This window comes from Labeo rohita, chromosome 11, assembly GCF_022985175.1.
Source record: "Labeo rohita strain BAU-BD-2019 chromosome 11, IGBB_LRoh.1.0, whole genome shotgun sequence".
In the NCBI taxonomy this organism is placed as follows: domain Eukaryota; kingdom Metazoa; phylum Chordata; class Actinopteri; order Cypriniformes; family Cyprinidae; genus Labeo; species Labeo rohita.
In genome coordinates this window covers 15,241,358-15,260,407 of record NC_066879.1, presented here as the reverse complement: position 1 = coordinate 15,260,407, position 19,050 = coordinate 15,241,358, and the positions used below count along the sequence as shown (strand labels likewise).

At 35.3% G+C, this 19,050-nt stretch overlaps 2 protein-coding genes across 6 annotated transcripts in view; both read left to right on the top strand.

The window, feature by feature from the left end:
• The window catches only part of kcnab2a (potassium voltage-gated channel subfamily A regulatory beta subunit 2a), a 99,270-nt gene that overhangs the window by 20,814 nt on the left and 59,406 nt on the right, over window positions 1-19,050 (top strand). For 3 of the 5 annotated variants that reach the window (XM_051123164.1, XM_051123163.1, XM_051123165.1), the window contains exons 2-3: window positions 8,651-8,822; window positions 11,038-11,079. In XM_051123164.1, the coding sequence (XP_050979121.1) occupies window positions 8,746-8,822; window positions 11,038-11,079 (119 nt within the window). In that variant the 5' untranslated portion in view covers window positions 8,651-8,745. Of the gene's footprint in view, window positions 1-8,650; window positions 8,823-11,037; window positions 11,080-18,660; window positions 18,927-19,050 lie in introns of those variants that run through there. The other 2 variants (XM_051123166.1, XM_051123161.1) reach the window with 2 other exon arrangements.
• Window positions 2,403-4,639, top strand: LOC127173489 (E3 SUMO-protein ligase ZBED1-like). Its single transcript, XM_051123404.1, has 2 exons — window positions 2,403-3,489; window positions 4,062-4,639. The coding sequence occupies exons 1-2, from the start codon at window positions 2,649-2,651 to the stop codon at window positions 4,637-4,639; spliced, it is 1,419 nt and encodes a 472-aa protein (XP_050979361.1). The 5' UTR covers window positions 2,403-2,648.

Sequence of the window (19,050 nt, the reverse complement as noted above, 5' to 3'; positions counted from 1 at the left end):
GAAACTAGCATTTTTTCTCATTCCTGCATATGAGGTTTGATCAGGACTTCAAAACCATATTGATGCAAAAAACAAAAGATGTTCGCTCAGATTTTTGATTCCTGAAAGGCAGTCTAATAATTCAATGCCTTTTGAATTATAAGACCATGAGCAGAGTTTGTGATGTTTATTTCTCTTTTTTCTTTTCTTTTTTCTCATTCTACTATTTTTCCTATATCTAGCAATTTTACCTGTTCACCTAAAAATGAAAATTCTGCGATCATTTACTCAGCTTGAAGTTGTTTCAAACCTGAATCGGTTCATTTCTTCTGTTGAACACTAAAAGAACATACTTTGAAGAATGTGGGAAATCAAATGGTTGCTGGTAGCCATCGACTTCCATAGTAGAAAAAAATACTGTGAAAGTTAATGGCTACCAGCTACTGTTTGTGTACCAGCGTTCTTCAAATTACCACCTTTTATGCTGAACAGAAGAAAAAACTGATAGAAGCTTTGGAACAACATGACGGTGAGTAAATTAAAAAATTTTTTTTTTTTTTTTTTTTTTTTTTTTTTTTTGAAAGAACTGTACTTTTAAAATGAATTTCTTTTCAGGTGCTCAAGTATGATGGATGTGCCCTTGTGGAGAACTAAATGACTTAGAAAATCCATGGGGTCCTATAAAGCAGCATTGTTTTTAAATGTGCTGTGTTTTCAATGGAGATTTGAGGCTTTTTGGCAGTTTCAGATGCTTTTAGGAAAGATAAATGCTTGTATTTGGATTTTATAGAAATGCTTGTTCTGTATATTAAATGAGATTGAGGTTCACTATTCAAGAACGTTGATTTATTCTTGCAGTCTTGTGTTGCATATTGAGATTTTTGTTTTAGCCGCAATACATGTTTAAGTAGATAAATGAAGATTCAAGATCAACAACATTGAAAAAAACAACTTTATAATTTTGCATCAGTTTTATTGTAATATCATTGGTATCTTATAATAGATTTTGTTGATATTGTAAAATAAATTTTACTTCTTTATTTTCAATTTTTATTTTAGATTTTAGTTTTAATTTTGTGTTCTTGTCATTTTTAGTGTTTTCTTTAAGCCTACATAGTTTAATTTTTAAGTTTTAGGTTATTATAGTTTTAGTTATGTTAGTTCTTTAATTTCAATTAAATGAAAGAGAAATGCTGCATTGGTAACTATTTAATATTTTTTTAAATATTTTATTTTAGTTCCTGTTTATTAATATGTACTTTATTTATACACTACCAGTTTTTGAACAGTAAGATTTTTAATGTGTGTATTCTCTACTGCTCAATTCATCAAAGAAGCCTGAAAAAAATTCTAATCAGCTGTTTTTTTTTTTGTTTGTTTTTTTTGAGCAGCAAATCAGAATATTATAATGATTTCTGAAGGATCATGTGACTAGAGTAATGATGCTGAAAATGTAGCTTTGATCACAGGAATAAATTACATTTTTACTATTTAAAATAACTGTTTTCTATTTGAATATTTTTAAATATTCCACAGTTTTACTGTTTTTGGTGTGCTTTGGATCAAATAAATGCAGGCTTAGTGAGCAGAATTGACTTCACTAAAAAGCAGTAAAAATTTTACTGTGTAAAAACTTTTGACTGGTAGTGCAAGCAATTTTTTTTTTTTAAATAGTTTTAATTTTAGTTGATGATAATAGCCCTGATTTGATCATGGACAGGTTACTATTAGCATCTTTGTTGCACTGTATCATGCTGTTTTATATATGTATACACAAAACCTAGTATCATTGTATTGAAGGTGGTCTATTTATAGCCCATGTGAACGGCATTATTTGCAACATGAGCACTCTGGCAGCCTGGGCTAATGAGGACTAACGTTTACGGTCACCTTGTGCTTTTCCTGATGACTTTTCTTCGCAGTTACTCCACTGATGTGTGACCTGTCCTCCTCTTTACTACACTCCATACAGTGCCCTTCTCTCACGAGACACATCCATCCGGCCTTTCCTGCTTAGCATGATGGAAAGAGGGGGGCAGACAGCGTAAAATGAGTCTTTGGGTAATGGAAAGACCTTATTCCCAGTGTCAGACCGCTGGTATGTGGAGATTGATGGGAGGGAAAGTCACCTTGATAAGCAGTACAGAAGCACCCAATGATGTGTTCCTTACCGTGTCCTTCATGTAAGAGTAATGAGTGCTGAAATAAGAGGTGGCCATGAAGGATGCTAATATGTGGGTGTATGTGTGTGTTAAATGCAAAGGTGTTCATTAGAATCTCATGAGGGCCAATAAACTCCTCCAGTTTGGAAACTCTGCATTTCACCCTCCCACCTACCTGGCCCTGTGCGGAGGAAGCTGCTTAATGCACTAAAACGGTCAGTGGAAACATGAAAGAGTTATAGAGTTTGCATGTGACGAAGCTAGGGCTGAACGATATTCTCTTTTCACATCGACATCGCGATGTGCGCGTGAGCGATAGTCACATCGCCGGAACATACGATGTGAAGGGTAGAAGCCCATGGTGTATTAAGAGAACGGTAGCACAAAGTAAACACGAGTTTGTTGTATAGCTTGTTGCTGGGGTGACACGCACGTTCCGCGTGCCGGCACAGTGATTGGTTCGCTGTGCCGCTGCTCACCGCTCACAGCCAACATTCACTGCTAAAAATGCGCGACGCAGAGGATCCGCCGCAAAAAAGTGATTTCGTACCAAAAAGAAAGTCGAAATCATCTATTTGGGACTATTTCGGCTACAAAAAGGAGGATGTTGACCAAAATGAGGTACTTTGTATGGAGTGTCATAAAGTTGTGGCCACAAAACATGGAAACACAACCAATTTGTCTGATCACTTAAAACGGCACCACAAAGCTCTTTACGACGAATACAAAGCCAAATTCGGATGTCAACCAAAACAAACAAATATTTGTGATGCATTTGCCAGTGTGACACCTTACCAGAAAGGTTCTCAACGACAAAAAGAAATAACAGACGCAATAACTTTTCATATCGCTAAAGATATGTTGCCATTAAATACCGTCGCCAAAGAGGGATTTAAGAAAATGATCCGAACGCTTGACAGGCGGTATGTTATACCATCCCGCACATATTTTTCCCAAGTTGCGATAAAAGAGCTGTATGAAAAATGCAAATCTAAGATTGAAGCAGAACTGTCGCACGTGGAATACTATGCAACTACAACAGACTTGTGGTCCAGCAGGACAACGGAGCCCTACATGAGTCTGACGGTCCATTTCATCACAGAGGACTTCGAGCTAAAAAGTCGCTGTTTGCAGACGGCATTTTTCCCGGAAAGTCATACAGCCGAGAATATTGCAGAGGCCCTGAGAGAAGCAGAGGCCCTGAGAGAAGCGGTGTCCGCTTGGGGTTTAGATGAGACACGTCAAGTCTGTATAACAACAGATAATGCAGCGAACATGGTCAAAGCTGCCGATCTGAACAAGTGGACCAGGCTACAGTGCTTCGGCCACAGACTGCATCTTGCAATTGGTGAGTAATGTCCATGATCTTTATCCAAAATAAATATAATTTTTTTACTCAGCTGTTTTACTTAATAACCTGTCCTGAACCTGACAAAAATTGTAAAATGAATTTGTTGCATGTGTGTACGTAGAGCTTTAAAACGTAAGGAAAAAACAGACACTAAACATTTAATTTTAAACAACTTATTATTGAATCAGTGGCAAAAAAATAGTTTTATGAGCACATTTGAGGAGCTCTTTTCCAAAACGCAATAACTCCATTACAATAGTTTTCAGGGAAAATTTTTTTTTTTTACCTAGACCATGTTGTGAATTCAATTTATCCTGTTAAAATGTTTTTGCTTAGTCTGAACATGTTGATTAATGATTATTAAATCAAACGAACTATATTGTTGTTGATAAATTCAAATTTATTTTTCTTTTCAAAATGCTATAATTCCATCCATTTTTCCCAAAAATTGATGGTTGTCTTTTTTTAAAAGACTTTTGTCTTTTATTTTTCATGTTCGCAGTTATTAATAAACAATTAAAATGTCTCATTGCAATATTTTACATATTTTGTTTGTTTTCTCCGCTTAGAAAATGCAGTGAAAAAGGATGGCCGCATTGATCGTGCTATAGGAGTCTGCAAGAAGCTGGTGAGCCACTTCTCTCACAGCTGGAAGGCCAGCGACGCCCTAGCAAAAGTCCAGAAGGAACTCAGTCTACCATCACATTGTCTCATCTCAGAATGCCAAACAAGATGGGGTTCCAGACAGATGATGATCAGCAGGATATTAGAGCAGCAGCAGGCTTTAACTCAGGTCCTGTCTGCAGACAAGAAGCTGCGGCATCTAATTCCAACCTGGCAAGATATAGATGTGCTGGAATCTGTAAGCAAGTCACTGGGCCCAATGCTGGATTTCACTGATGCACTTTCAGGGGATGAATACGTCAGTGTCTCCTTTGTAAAGCCAGTTCTTCAGCTCTTCAACACTTCACTACTGGAAATGCGAGAAGAAGACACAGACCTGACCAAGAACATAAAAAAGAAGATGCTGGACTACCTCAATGAGAAATACGAAGATGATGATACTCAGAAGCTGCTAGATATGGCATCTTTTTGGACCCCGGTTCAAGATGGACTTCATCAGTGCAGACAAGAAGACCCAAGTTAAGGCCACAGTGGCATCACAGATGATGGAATGCCAGGAGAAATCAAGCTGCAGCACTGATGTGGAGCCCAACGTTACCAGTGCAACCCAGGCAAAGAAAGCAAAGAAGTCACTGGGAAGCTTCTTTAAACAGAGAGAAACTGAAGCAAAGGGTGATTCCTCTCTGACCCTAAAGGATGCTTTGGAAGCAGAGTTAAACACTTACCTGCTAACACCTCCAATAGACAAAGAGGAGGATCCACTTGCATGGTGGAAAGTACACAAACTAAGCTTTCCTCATCTCGCCAGACTTGCCCGCAAATACCTGTGTATTCCTGCGACAAGCTCGCCGTCAGAGAGACTTTTTAGTACTAGTGGCAACATCGTCACTTGCCAACGAACCTGTCTCAAGCCTGCAAAGGTTGATAGACTTGTGTTCTTAGCTAAAAACCTTGAGTAAGCAAAGCATACAGCATACATAAGCATGCATGATCATGATCATGCTAAAGAATACTCAGTTTAGTTTAAGTTTCAAGTTTTATTTCATTTTGTTTAGCCATGATTACCATGATGACCAACACTGTTTTACTTTGGCACTTTTGCTAAGAAAAGTTGACTTAAAAACAAAAGATTGTGAACCAAAATGCTTATAAGTTGTTTTATAAAAAAAATATATTTAAGTTATGTTATGAACCAATCAGGGGGGGTGGTGTTGTAAAGCTGCTGTTTAAATGTGTTCAGCTTTTCTGTTTACAGGAATATTTTCTCTAATCTGTTTATAAGATTTAATACAAAATATATTAAAGTTTTATTTCATTTTGTTTATTTCATATATTTAGCCATGATTATGATGACCAACACCAACACTGTTTTACTTTGGCTAAGAAAAGTTGACTTAAAAGATTGTGAACCAAAATGCTTATAAGTTGTTTTATAAAAAAATATATTTAAGTTATATTGTTGTAAACCAACCAGGGGGGGTTGGTGTAAAGCTGCTGTTTTATTTAAAAATGTGTTCTGCTTTTGTGTTTACAGAAATGTTCTAATTTTGGAATAAAATATTAAGTGACCTTTTTGTCACTTGTAATGAAGCTTGCTTATTAGTGAAATTATTAATATGCAATTATTGGTAATTATTGACTTTAGCTTGGATTGATGGCTCTCAATATCGCAATATATATCGTTTGGAAAAAAATATTGCAATGTAATTTTTTTCCAATATCGTGCAGCCCTAGACGAAGCTCAAAAGTATTTGCTGTTTATTAATATTTCAGTGAAGTAGGCTGTAACTGTACCTTTATAACGATGCCATACTGGAAAACATACCTTTTTGGCCTCTTTAGAAGACAGCTGTCACCCTAGACTTTGAGTTTACAGGCTTCCTTGAGACACTGCAACAGTAATAATACAACATAATACATATAATTCATCCAAATTTAAAAATATGTAATCTACTTTACTTTACTGCAATTCTTCAATCTGTTTAGAAGTAAAATTTGTGTGAAATTTTTTTTTTTGTTTGTTTGTTTTTTAATTCAGCCAAGAGGCCACATCATCTGTTGGTTACACATCTTCACATGATATAAATTTGCAGGTTCACCAAACTTGAAAGTCATATTCATCAAAATTTGCACAAGCTTGCATTTCTAGTCTCCTGCATTCATGAATAAAAGATACGAACAAAAGATAATATGAAAAGTGTCGAGTAACTGGCCCTTTAGTCATTTTAAGTCTTTTTGTTATTGATTATTAGGGTGGGAATCTTTAGGCACCTCATGGTCCGATCTAATCTAATTCCAATTCTGGGAATCATGATCTGATTCTAAAATCATTCTTGATCTCCTTTTTTTTAATTATTATTATTTTTAATGTTATTACTGAGTTTACGGATTTTGATTATCAACTTTATATTTGCATTTTTTTGTATATATCAAATTGCATATAATCACAAGTTATTTTTAAAATAACACAAAGTAACATTTATATTTTTAACAATTCCTCTGTAATTCTGTGGTGATCATTTTTATTGTATTTATTTTCATGTCGCATCAATATTTTGGTAAATATTTTAGGTCAGGTAAATCATAGAACTTCTGCCACCAATTATGAAACATTGGTTTAGTACAGTTAAGTTTTTATACTAATTATTTTCTTTGCAAGGATGGGAACATTCTAGAAGTTTTTGCAGCATTCTGGAATACTCTACTTTCTAGTGCATTCTGGAATGTTCCAGAACATTGTTGTACGCTTCTGAAGTTTTGGACGAGTCACTTTTGGTTGCTGTTTATGTTAAACTGTTGTGAACTAAATTTTGCGTAAAAATGTTTCATGATGTAATTACAAATTAATAATACATTAAAACTAGTGTATTTTAAGATGTATGAAGTAACTCCCACTGTTCTTCACTGTTCCAGAAAACATTCAGATACAAAGCTCTTCTGTTTGTCTGTAATATTTCCTTTTTCCCCATCCAATACTTTTATATCTGCTTGTATGTTTTAAAGCAATATTTAGATTTTTCTGTTTTCCCAGCATTATTGCTGTTAGATTATTCCTGATTACACCATAGATAGTGGCAAGTCTAGTTGGTTACATTCAAACTTATACACAGATCTATTTGAACAAGTGATGTTTTATCCTGATGTTTTGTGCCACATATGCAGAAATAAAAACTAAGCTCAGAATTTATTCTGTTTCAAAATATATGAGATGACTCAAATTTTTAGTGTGAATTATTAAACAGATACTTTATTTATGTTACATATAAAGATTAACATGCATAACACATTTTAAAGAAGCAAACATTTGCTATTATGTGAGAGAGAGTGATTAGACACTTACAGTCAAAAGCAGCCAGCCAGTGTTAGCAGAGACAGACGTTGTTTTGTGCTTTTGATTAGTCATGTGCTGTGTGTAATTTGTGTAATCATAGAAAGAGAGAAGGAAAAGGCAGATAACGGCACAATCTGAGTCTGTGCTCATTTACGTTTATGTGACTACAGAAATCTGTGTCTGAAGTTTGTGTGTCCTAATAATGCCTTATATGATTCTTCAGTGTGGTTTGATTGAAACCGTCAGGTCATGATTGTGTCCTGTCAGTTTGTGTGTATGCATGTATTTGATGACATTGATGCATTTTGAGCCGGTTAGCTGCAGAATATAATCACTGAACATGCCTACTGCTATACAGTATGCCAAAAAACACCAGGATGACATAGTCATCTGATGGATGCTTACTGTACCATGAGGACATAGTAGAGGAGTTGTCATATTCATAAATGGTGGAAAACAGACTGATGTGGTAGGTCACATGATTTTAACAACATGCTGGATGTTGCACATCTGGATTTTATTTATACTACACACCTGCATACTTATATAACATACTATTTTAAGGGTTAAGAAGCAAGTTGTGGTTCAGTGTGCAATTTTATTATTTTTTTCACATAAGTTGTCTTTAGTAACATTAGTGGACTATAGTCGTTCCCTCATTCTCTATCTATGCATTATCACAGGACTTTCTCTCTTCTGAGCTTATGCACAACCCTTGTTCTCTTTCTGTCTGTCATTTTCTTCCTTTCCTCTCTCTGTCATTATATTTCTGGCATGCGTTATGGGTACATACTCTTGCATAATGCATTAGGAACAATGGCTTTTAGAACCACCCTAGCAAGGGCAGGACAGCAGAGTGCTCGACACCAGCCGTTATTTCACACTACTGTAAACTGTGCATCTCACATGGTTTGTGTTCAGCAAGTCTGAAAAGGGGATACATGCTAAAATAAAACAACACTATTTTGTAACAGTTATGTTTTTATGTGGAAACCATTTGATGCTGTGAATGTTTAACTTGGCTCAAGTTCTACTCATCATGTATGATGCTCATCATTTACTGTTGTGCAGAAGCGCCCTCTAGTGGTGTTAATGCATTCATGCAGCGTATTTGCAGCACTGTGGTGCTGCTCAGGTTTGTGCTGTATATGTAATACATTCTAGCACTTGCTGAACTCACATCTACGTTTGTGTGTGTTTCAGAGGTCCTGTGAGGTGAGAGACAGACGTGTCTGTTGACAGGAGAGAGAGAGAGACCCCTCGGCAGCCTGGCCACACCCCCCACTCTCCCGTTCCCCATGTATCCAGAATCGACCACAGACTCTCCCGCCCGCCTCTCTCTCAGACAGACAGGCTCCCCGGGCATGGTCTACAGGTCTGTACACAGTCTCACACACAAACGCACTCACATTCACACCTAACCAGCTGCTCTGACACTACAGAGGCACTGTGAACCACTGTGTTGTTGCATCATTCATTTGTCTATTTGCGTTTTAGTCTATTGTTTGACTTCATCCTTGCTTCAGAAACCATAAAATATGGAAAATGTGCAAAATTTCACAGGTGTAAAGACCAAGGGTTTTTTATTATTTATCTATTTACTTAATAAATTATACTTGCTCCTGGTCACCCTGCATTTCTTTAAAGTTTCCTCTGAGCTGTGTATATTAACGCATCCCTGGGTTAGGTGATATTTAAATAAACAGGTTTATTTCAGTACATACGATTAAAAGGGTTCATTGGTTTATTGCTTGGAGTCTCACTGTCTCAGAAACTCTGTGTGACTGAGTAGGACATTCTGAGAAGTGTGACACACAGATAAACGCAAAACGGACTCACACATGCAGTAATGTGTGATTTAGCTCAAAGTTTTAGAGCACAGAGGCTGAGAGAGCCACACTGAAGTAAGAAATAATGTTATATGGGTATAAAAACACAGGAAGTTTGAGTTGAACTATTATCGGAGTTAATAGCATGATGTATTGATAGCATGCTTACATCACCAGCCACATTAGTTGTTGTTTTCACAATTACATGTGTTTGCACCGCTTAAAAGCTGCTTTATCCCTGCTGCAGGCTTTATGTATATGTGATTTAATAATGTTCATCTAGCATGCTGAGTGATTTAGGCAGCAGTTCTGCAGGGCTTTCCCAGTGGAAAGGGCCAGTGTGGTTAAGTGCTTTGCATAATGTCCAGCAGCCTACTTAATCAGAGCCCTGACTTCATTTCACCATTGCTGGAAAGTTCTTAATGAATTTGCTCTGATCTTCTGTGGCTTCTAGTGTTTTCATCGTCTTTGGGTTTTGATTGCAGTTCTGGTTCTGAACAGTAGGTGGCGGTGTAAGTCTGTTTCCAGCTTCAGTGTATTTTCAAGTACTGTATACACTGAACTTTAATTTTTAATGTCTGTTAGCTGAAAATGTTTATGACCACACAAACTTGATAAGGCTTTAGGCATATATGTGTTAGATCCGAGGCCTTCTGATCTCTAAATTGTGCTAAATGTAATCCCTTCAGTTTTATTTTATTTATTTTGCTGACTTACAAAAATAGCATTGTGTTGTTGTTGTTGTCTGTTTTTTGTTTGTTTGTTTGTGTGTTTGTTTTTTATATATGTGGTGTTATTTTGCGGTCTGGCTATCAGTGTTACTCTTCCTTCAAAATAATGTTTTTGACCACACAAAATTTATTTAGCTTTTAACGTGTTAAATTTGAGGCAATCTGATGCCTGAGTAGTCCTAAATGTAATCCCTTCAGTTTTTTTTTTATTCTATTTAAATTTTTTTTTCGTTTCTTATTTTTGTACTGCATTGCAAAAATAGCATTGTGTGTTTGATTTTGTTTTTGTTTTATGTGGTGTTATTTTGTGGTCTGGCTATCAGTGTTACTTTAGTATCATTCTTCATTCAAAATAATGTTGCCTGGATTGTCTTAAATGTAATCTCTTTAATATTGTATTTATTTATTTTATTTATTTATTTATTTATTTATTTATTTTGCTGAATTACAAAAATAACATTGTGTTTTGTTTTGTTTATTTATGTGGTGTTATATTATAGTTTTAATTATATTTTAGTTAGCTCTAATTTTTGTTTATCATTTCTGTTTTCATTTAAATTTTTGCTTTTCTTTTTTTTCTTTTTTTTTTTTTTTTTTTTGTACATAAATTTAAACTACATGAAAATGAGTAATGGTAATAAATACAGCAGGTTTAAGGTTTTTTGATTTTATTTCAGTTAAGCTTTATTTTATTTAAAGTAACGAAAGTAATGACCCTGCTGGCCATATTGCTGTTCGTCGTCAGTTTTTCTTATACATTTTTCAGTTCTTTCTTTCTTTATTCACTTCTTCAGTGTCAAATCTGTTTCTTTGTGCTCATGTTCACTGGTCACTGCTAAAGCTGATACTGCTCTTGTATAATTCTGTGTGCACGTGCGTGTGTTTGTTTAATGCCCTCTCACTGTTCTTTCCCCTTTCGCCTGTAAGACTAAGCTTTCCTCTCTCTTTCTTTCTCTCTCTCTCTCTCTCTCTCTCTCTCTCTCTCTCTCTCTCTCTCTCTCTTTCTCTCTCTCCATCATGCTGCCCTCAGTGCGAGATATGGGAGCCCAAAACGGCAGCTGCAGTTTTACAGGTACCTCTTTGTTTGCTGATTAATTAGCCATGGCCATCTGATACTGCACTCATTTTCATCTGTTTTGGAAAGCACTTTCAAGTCATGGGTTCATTCTTAGTTTAGCTGCTCCTGATAGCGGTGTGATTAAGTCATTACACTACTGAAAGCGCAAGAGAATTATATTCATTGTACATGTGATTACAATGTTGTTTGCTTGTAATTGTTAAGAGCTGATAAATAATAAATGCAACATGTAGAATTACAATGAGATACATTGAGACTAGCAGGTGCTTAATATTGTTGTGTAACTTGTAAAAAGGGATGGATTCCACACAGCGGGATCATCTAATCTCACTGGTAATCTGTGCATGTGTTGAGACGGCTCTTTGGATATCGTTCTGATGTGTGTAAGAATAAAGCTCTCAGAATAGAGTCCCCAACACAATGCACTTAGATTTAATTTCACTCCATGTAGAATTAAAACAGTGTTGCAGGTAAGTCATGGAGTTCAGGTTTCCTTTGCCGTGGAACACTTCTGAAACTCAAAGCATGACAAACACGAGCCCAGAGACGCAGTGAATGTTTAGTAATCTCATATGAGGAATCCTATTTCATTCCACATTCACACTTAGATATTGACAACGGTGTACGTTTTCTCTGTAAACCATGGCTTTCTCAGTGTAGTTTTTATTAATAGTTTGAATTGCTTTATATATATATATATATATATATATATATATATATATATATATATATATATATATATATATATATATATATATATATATATATATATACATAAACATTTTTTGTTACAATTTAAGTTTTTTTTATTTGTTTTATTTTGATTTTAGTTATTTTAGTACATTAAGGTAAACTAAATGAAAATTTGTTTTTTTTAATGTTTTTTTAATGGTTGCCAAGTTTTACTTGCCACTGTTAATATTATATTATATTATATTACGTCATATCATATTATATTATGTTATTATGTATTACTATTTTATTATTAACTAATATTAAGTATTATTTATATTAAATATATAATAATAATAATATTATTATTATTATTATTATTATTATTATTATTATTATTATGTATTTTAAATAATTTATATATAATATTTTAAAAAATGTTTTGTATTGTTTTGTTTTTGCAATAATAGCCAGAAATCATTCGGCTTTCTATTACAGCTATTAATTCTTACAATTTAATTTAATTTCCTGGAATGAAACTCCCTGCACCCCAAAAAGTAAAATGGTTAATGCAAATTATTTGTTTGTTTTCTTGTTTGCTTGTTTTAATGTAAACAAATTTCACTTAATTTCCTGGAATGATAATGCATGCCAATTTGCTTTTTTTTTTTTTTTTTTTAAACAATTTTAATGAATTCTTCTTATATTCTTGCAATTGTAACAAAGCAATAAAGCTATAAAACACATTAGTATGATTAGCGAATATGATTCTTGGTGATGATCACAGCGCAGAAATAGCCTGAAACACTGACAGTACTGCTGTACTATTCACTGAAATGGTTTGCATGCTGGAAAAAATATTTAGCTTTTTAGATTATACTTTTGCATTAGTCTGCACTTATTTGCAAAACTCTTCAGTTAAGGAGTTGTATGTATGTCTAAGACTGTCAAGCCTTCATGACATCTGAACAAGCTGTCCGAACACTATAACGGAATGGATTTTTTGCAGTTGCATTTGCTGCGTCCTTCCAGCCAACGGCACGAGCTCACCCAAAAGCGACTCGTTTATGCAGCAGCTGCTTTTAGCGATCAGATTGAGCGCATCCCTTTTACCCTCATCTGCAGTGCACTTTTCTTCCTGTTTTAGTGAGGGATCATATTTTTATGGGTTGAAAAAAGGAGTTGTTGTGCTGATGGGTTTTTAAAACCCCTGACTCCGTAGCTTTGAGGCTAATGAGCACTCTATTGAATTTTGATTTCACAGCCTTGCACATTTTTGTCCTTTTAAGCTCCGAGTCTTTTAACGTCGCATCACCCAGATCCGCTTGACAGGAATCGATCACCATGTTTCACCCTAACACACCGATGGAGTGATGGGAAAGCAAGATTACCTCATTCCAATCACTGTTGGAGTGTGTTAGGGGCTGTTTTTTGTGGGTTTTAATTATCTTGTATTCTTATGTTTTGTTATTCCTATTCTTGTGAAGATGTGAAGATAATATTGTGACTAGTTCTTCTCTGAGAACTGAGACTGCGTTGTGTCAAAGTAAACTGGTTGTACTATTTGCTCTGTGGGATTTTCTCCTCTGCTTTCTGCAGTCGTCTGTTAAATGACACACCCCTCACTGCAGCACACACTGGAATAATGCAGTGACTCTCTGCGGTGCTTCTGAGGTCTGAAAAATACCTATTTGAATAAGAAAAAAATGGTAACACTTTACAAGAAGTTTCAGTTTGTTAACAAACTACAAAAAGGTCTACAAAAATCAAGAATGAGCAACAATTGAACAGTATTTATTAATCTAGGTTAATATTTATTTGCAAATATGTACTTTTATTATTAACTGATGTTCGTATTTTTTCCTTCAACTTCAAAAATCATTTCAAAATCATCCCACATCGCTGCAGAAGTACTGACCCAGTCTTTGCAAAGTGAACAGGCAAAGATGATCAAACACCCTTAACAAAAAAGGTAAAATGGTGATTATAGGACGATTTCGAAGTTGAGGGAGAACATGAGATGGGAATTTTCCGACATACCCTAATTGTCAGAACAAAAACAGTCCAGGTAGAGTAAAACAAGACGAGCGTTTGGCATTAAAAATATTTTTTTTTATTAAAATAACAGCTCGTTTTGCTGGATAAAACCCTTCTTTCTTGGCAGGAATCATTTACAACCGCATTTAGGATCGTTTGAAGCCGCGTTTAAACTGCCTTTTGAAAGTTCAAAATGGGGGCAACATATCAGTCCATTATATGGCGAAAAATGCTGAAACGTTTTCCTCAAAAACATAATTTCTTTACGACTGAAGAAAGAACGACATGAACATCTTGGATGACAAGGGGGTGGAGTAAATTATTTGTAAAATTTTGTTCTGGAAGTGGACTTCTCCTTTAACATTCTGGGTTGCCATTGGGTGGAAAACACAGCATATTGCAGACAATGAAACCAGCGAACAAACTGGGTCAGAAATCACAGATTTCTACTCGACCTAAAAACTCTTGGTCTAAAAATCTAAAAAGCTCTATAACCAGAGCAATATTAAAACATGTATAAATCAACTCATTAACTTGCATTGTTTGGCTCAACACTTTACATTGTCAGTTGCATTCTTCAATCTCAATTTGGCAACCCATATGAGCATCAAGTCTGTGGAGAAATGGTGGAGAAAAAACAACACTTTCCTTTAACTTGATACTAAAATGACATAAAGATTAATAAAGTATTTAAAAAAAAAAACGAATAAAAATGACAAAAACAACAATTTTACTCAAATGTTAAATTTAAAATGCATGGCATTTGTTAAATTGCATGAACTATATGATAAATGTTAATAAATAAAACCTTTCTGTAAACGTTTTTTTGAACAAGTTGCTTTTTAAAAGAATAATGTGCAATAATGTAATGTCATAATTTAATGTGTAACATTCCCAACTTGTAACTTGGTGAAACTAAACGGTTTATCCCACTACAGTAGTGCTAGTAAGAGATGTACATTGGCATATAACGTGGAAAACGCATTTAGTTAATGAGTCAGTATATATTCTGGGTCTTTATGAGTATTGAATCCGGTGATTTCCGCTAAGGGGGAGGTTCATTGATTTTAAGGATGAATTTTTTAACATTGGCTGTTGAACTTCTCTTTCTGATGTCTTCACTTTCATTTAGTACATTAAAGATGGATGTGCAAGTATCGTTTCATGTGTGGGGGTCAGAGTTGAAGTGTCTAAAGGCTGTCACGTGTGAACGCTGATGATTGCGGTTTGATGGTCATTTACTTATTGAAAAATGCATGTCCTTTTGGATGCCTGTTATTGTGCTACTCTGTTATACTGTAGAGATTTAGCATCTTGACACCATTTTTTAACTAATTTCATCATTCCAAAAACATTTGGACTTTGATTTCTTTTTCTGTAATACACAATGTAGACTATTTATACTTGCCTTTTATTTTTACTAAAACGTGTTGATTTTGTTACTAATACGGCTGTGTGTTTTTCTGAAGATCCACATGCTTGCACAGGCCTTATTAGTGCACTAAAATGCCTTTATCTATTATCTCATGTGGAACAACAATCAAAAGCTTTTAGCGCAAAAGCTTCTGTGAATAATTTAGACCAGATATTATTTGCTGCGGTTAGCAGAAACAAATTGCTCCCCCCTCGAATGACATAAATGGATTTCCTTCATGGAGTCGAGCCGGGAGGGGAGATGAAGGCTGGAGTTGAAAGCGGGGTGGGAGGATGAGGGCGATGCTCTCTTCTTCACTAATTGGTTTAGACGCTGCCATGCAAGACACTCCCAGTTTGGGTGGATCGCTGGATTGCTGGTGGTTGCTGAGTTTATAAGAGCAGATTGACATTCATAAGTCTTGTTCATGAGCCGATCTCCGAGACCCCGGGTGAGTTTTTTTTTTTGCACTGATTTTGTCTTTGGTGCGAGTGCCCACCTGTGTGCATGAGTCGGGCTGTTTTAAGGTGTTATTCTGCACGATGGCCTGGCATGGGTCATACTCCTTTAATTATCATCCCTTACCCATACCCATTATGCGTTTTCAAGTGTCTGTACCGGTTATTGTAGTTGATTTAAGTTGGACTTTTTAGATAGTAGTTGTTTTAGTTCATGGGATGTTTTTTGCCATCACTCATTTGAGTGAAGCTCTTCTGTGAAGGACCATTACTCTGCAGTCATTGAGTGGTTTTTGCAGTACATCATTCAGATTCATAGGATCAATACATGCTTATGATAAATAACCTCCTGCACAAGTGCACTATGCAGACAGTTTTGCCAAGAGCCGAGCTGGGTCTGAATCATATATACTTTAATGAAATTCGCAGGAGTTTTTGTTTGGACTGTAATGTAGTAATGCTTTTTTTTTTTTTTTTTTTTTTTTTTTCTTGCAGTTAAACCAGTCACAACTTATTTATTTATTTTATTTTATTTTTTTTAATGAATGCATTTATGTGTTTATTTGTTTGTTTGTTTGTCTTTGTTAAATGAATAAATGAGCTTACTGTAAGCTGTGTTCACATTAACAGCGATTAAATCAATGTATGTCGCATAGTGTCTACTTTTAACTGTGATCAGGTGTTCCTGCTCAACTATAGTATCTGAATTAGTGTTTTAGTCTTTCTGTTATAGTACTTATTAGTATGTTGAATTAGCTTTTATGTTTAGATGTTTAGTTATTAAAATTTTAGTGCTTTTGTCTTTTTTGTATTTGTTTATATTTCTATTTAGTTGTTTTACGTTTTCATTTTATTTTAATAATAGTAGTATTAATTTATTACTTTAGTAGTATTTTATTTTAGTTAGTTGAAAAGCATTTCTGTTTTTCATATTTGTTATATTTCAGCTATACTTAAATGAATAAAAACATTTTTTTAATATAGTTTTAGTGTCAGTTAGCAATAACACTGTATCAAATGAAAGGTCACATAAGCTTCACTTTTTTATTCCTGTTGGTAGTTGTTGCATACTTATTTGCATAAAATTCTTAACTTTACACAACTTTGTGTTGCTCATTATACCTGTCAGTGTAAATGTGCCTGTGTAAATTGAAACACAACACTAAAAACCTTATTATTAAACACTAAATCCTTATTATTATTATTATTATTATTATTATTATTATTATTATTATTATTATTATTATTATTATTATGGAAGCTAGACTGATTGATGGGACTTTTTCTTTTTATATTTATTGCAGCTGTTTGCGTTAATTAAAAAATTGGTTTAATTGTGAAAATGTACACTACCAGTCGATTTCACAGATTGGTTTTAAAGAAGTCCCTTTTGCTCACCAAGCCTGCATTTGTTTGATCTAAAGTACAGCAAAAACAGTAAAATTTTGAATTTTTTTTTTTACTATTTAAAATAACTTTTTTCTATTTGAATATATTTTAAAATGTAATTTATTCCTGTGATTTCAAAGCTGAATTTTTAGCATCATTACTCCAGTCACATGATCCTTCAGAAATCATTCTGATATTCTAATTTGCTGCTCAAAAAAAAAAAAACAGATCTGAGTAGATTTTTTTTTTTTTTTTTTTTTTTTTTTTTTTTTTTTTTCTGGTTTCTTTGAAGAATAAAAAGTTCAGAAGAACAGCATTTATCAGAAATAGAAATCTTTTGTAACATTATAAAAGTCTTTTATTATCACTTTTGATCAAATTAAAGCATCTTTGCTAAATAAAAGTATTAATTTCTATCATTTCTTTTTCATTTTATCATTTCTGAAGGAACATGTGACACTGAAGACTGGAGTAATGATGCTGAAAATTCAGCTTTGATCACAGGAATAAATTACATCTTAAAATATATTCCAATAGAAAGCAGTTATTTTAAATAGTAAACATATTTCACAATATTACAGCTTTTGCTGTATTTTAGATCAAATAAATGCAGGCTTGGTGAGCAGAAGAGATGTCTTTAAAAAAAATATTAAAAAGACTACCCATTCAAAAACTTTTGACTGGTAGTGTACCTTGAGATATACGCTTTCACAATGGACATTTTTCACATTTCTGGGTTTCTCAGAAGTTGTCATAGTTGGGTAAACTGATATAGTGGAGAATGGAAGCTACAACAACTATATTTTCTGTGTTCCCATTTGCTCCAATAGCAAAAGAAAGCATCCACAATAGCGTTTTTATGAATTTACAAAAAAAATGGGGAAAAAAAAGGTTTCTGAAGATTCAAGCATAGATAATATAACCCAAATTATTTGCTAGATTCCCAGTGTTATTAAATGTAAATGCATCGTAGTTTGTGAAAAGTGTCCATAACAAAATACTTGCCATTGCATCCTTTTACAAAATAAATGAGGGAATTTAACAGGTTTTAGCACTTTTCCTGGGTACGTTTGAGTGGTGTCACTTCCCTCCCAGACAACCCATTGCATGTGCCATCTGGACGGATGGCTTCCATGCATGAGCCTAGTGTGTGTGTTTTGTATGCCCTCTGGTGTTCCTTCTTACCTGAGGCTCGTAGCACCTGCCTGAACCCACCTGAGTCTTGCTCCTGTGCCATTGTATCTGTCAGAAAAGGGGCGGGACCATCTCTGATTACAAGACGCATGGCCAGAGTTCTCTGCCACTGATAGCACGGACCTGTTTTGTTCCCTCCTCACCTGTGCTATTTAAGGCGATGCCTCAACCCAGCTCTCGGCTTAGTCCTGGTCCCAATTTCCCAAGCCTGCTTGCGCTTGGTGCGTGTGTGAGTGTGTATGACTCGCGCCAGAATCACACAGGTGCGAGAGCGTCCTTGAAAGCGTGTAAGAGCGGGGTGGTGGGGGACGGGGCGCAATCATGTTTGCGGGAGGGTACGCGGGGGGGACCGTTGGGCGCCGGAAATCCACTCTCCCCTCCGAAAATCTGCAGATCCCCAAACCGGTGGGGGCGAGCGGTGTGCGGAAGAGCAGTAGCAGCAGCAGCGGTGGCAAGATGCTGTCCATGACCTACAGCGAGAGCATACGGAGCGGCATTAGCCGCTACCACTCGGACCAAGGGCTGAACCAGCCGACGAGGCACACGGACCAGGCCGAACTCCACCGACTCAGGGAGCAAAGGATCGCTGCCCAGATCAAGAACATGGAAGACTTCCTCAAAATGAATGGCCTGGCGTTGGAGGAATGCGTATCGTACCAGACAGGCATGAAGTACAGGTAAGAAAGAAACAAGGGGGTTGCGTGCAACTGACTTGTACTTTTTAAAGACGATGACCCGCATTTTTGGATTATAAGTGCACGAGGTTTGTTTTAAATGTACACTTGGTGTTCAAGCAACAGG

What these genes read in the sequence shown, in the direction of transcription:
- LOC127173489 (XM_051123404.1), top strand. Translation starts at nt 2,649, where the DNA reads ATGCGCGACGCAGAGGATCCGCCGCAAAAAAGTGATTTCGTACCAAAA. An exon ending in CAGACTGCATCTTGCAATTG is followed by an intron (nt 3,490 to 4,061) that starts GTGAGTAATGTC and finishes TTCTCCGCTTAG; the next exon opens with AAAATGCAGTGAAAAAGGAT.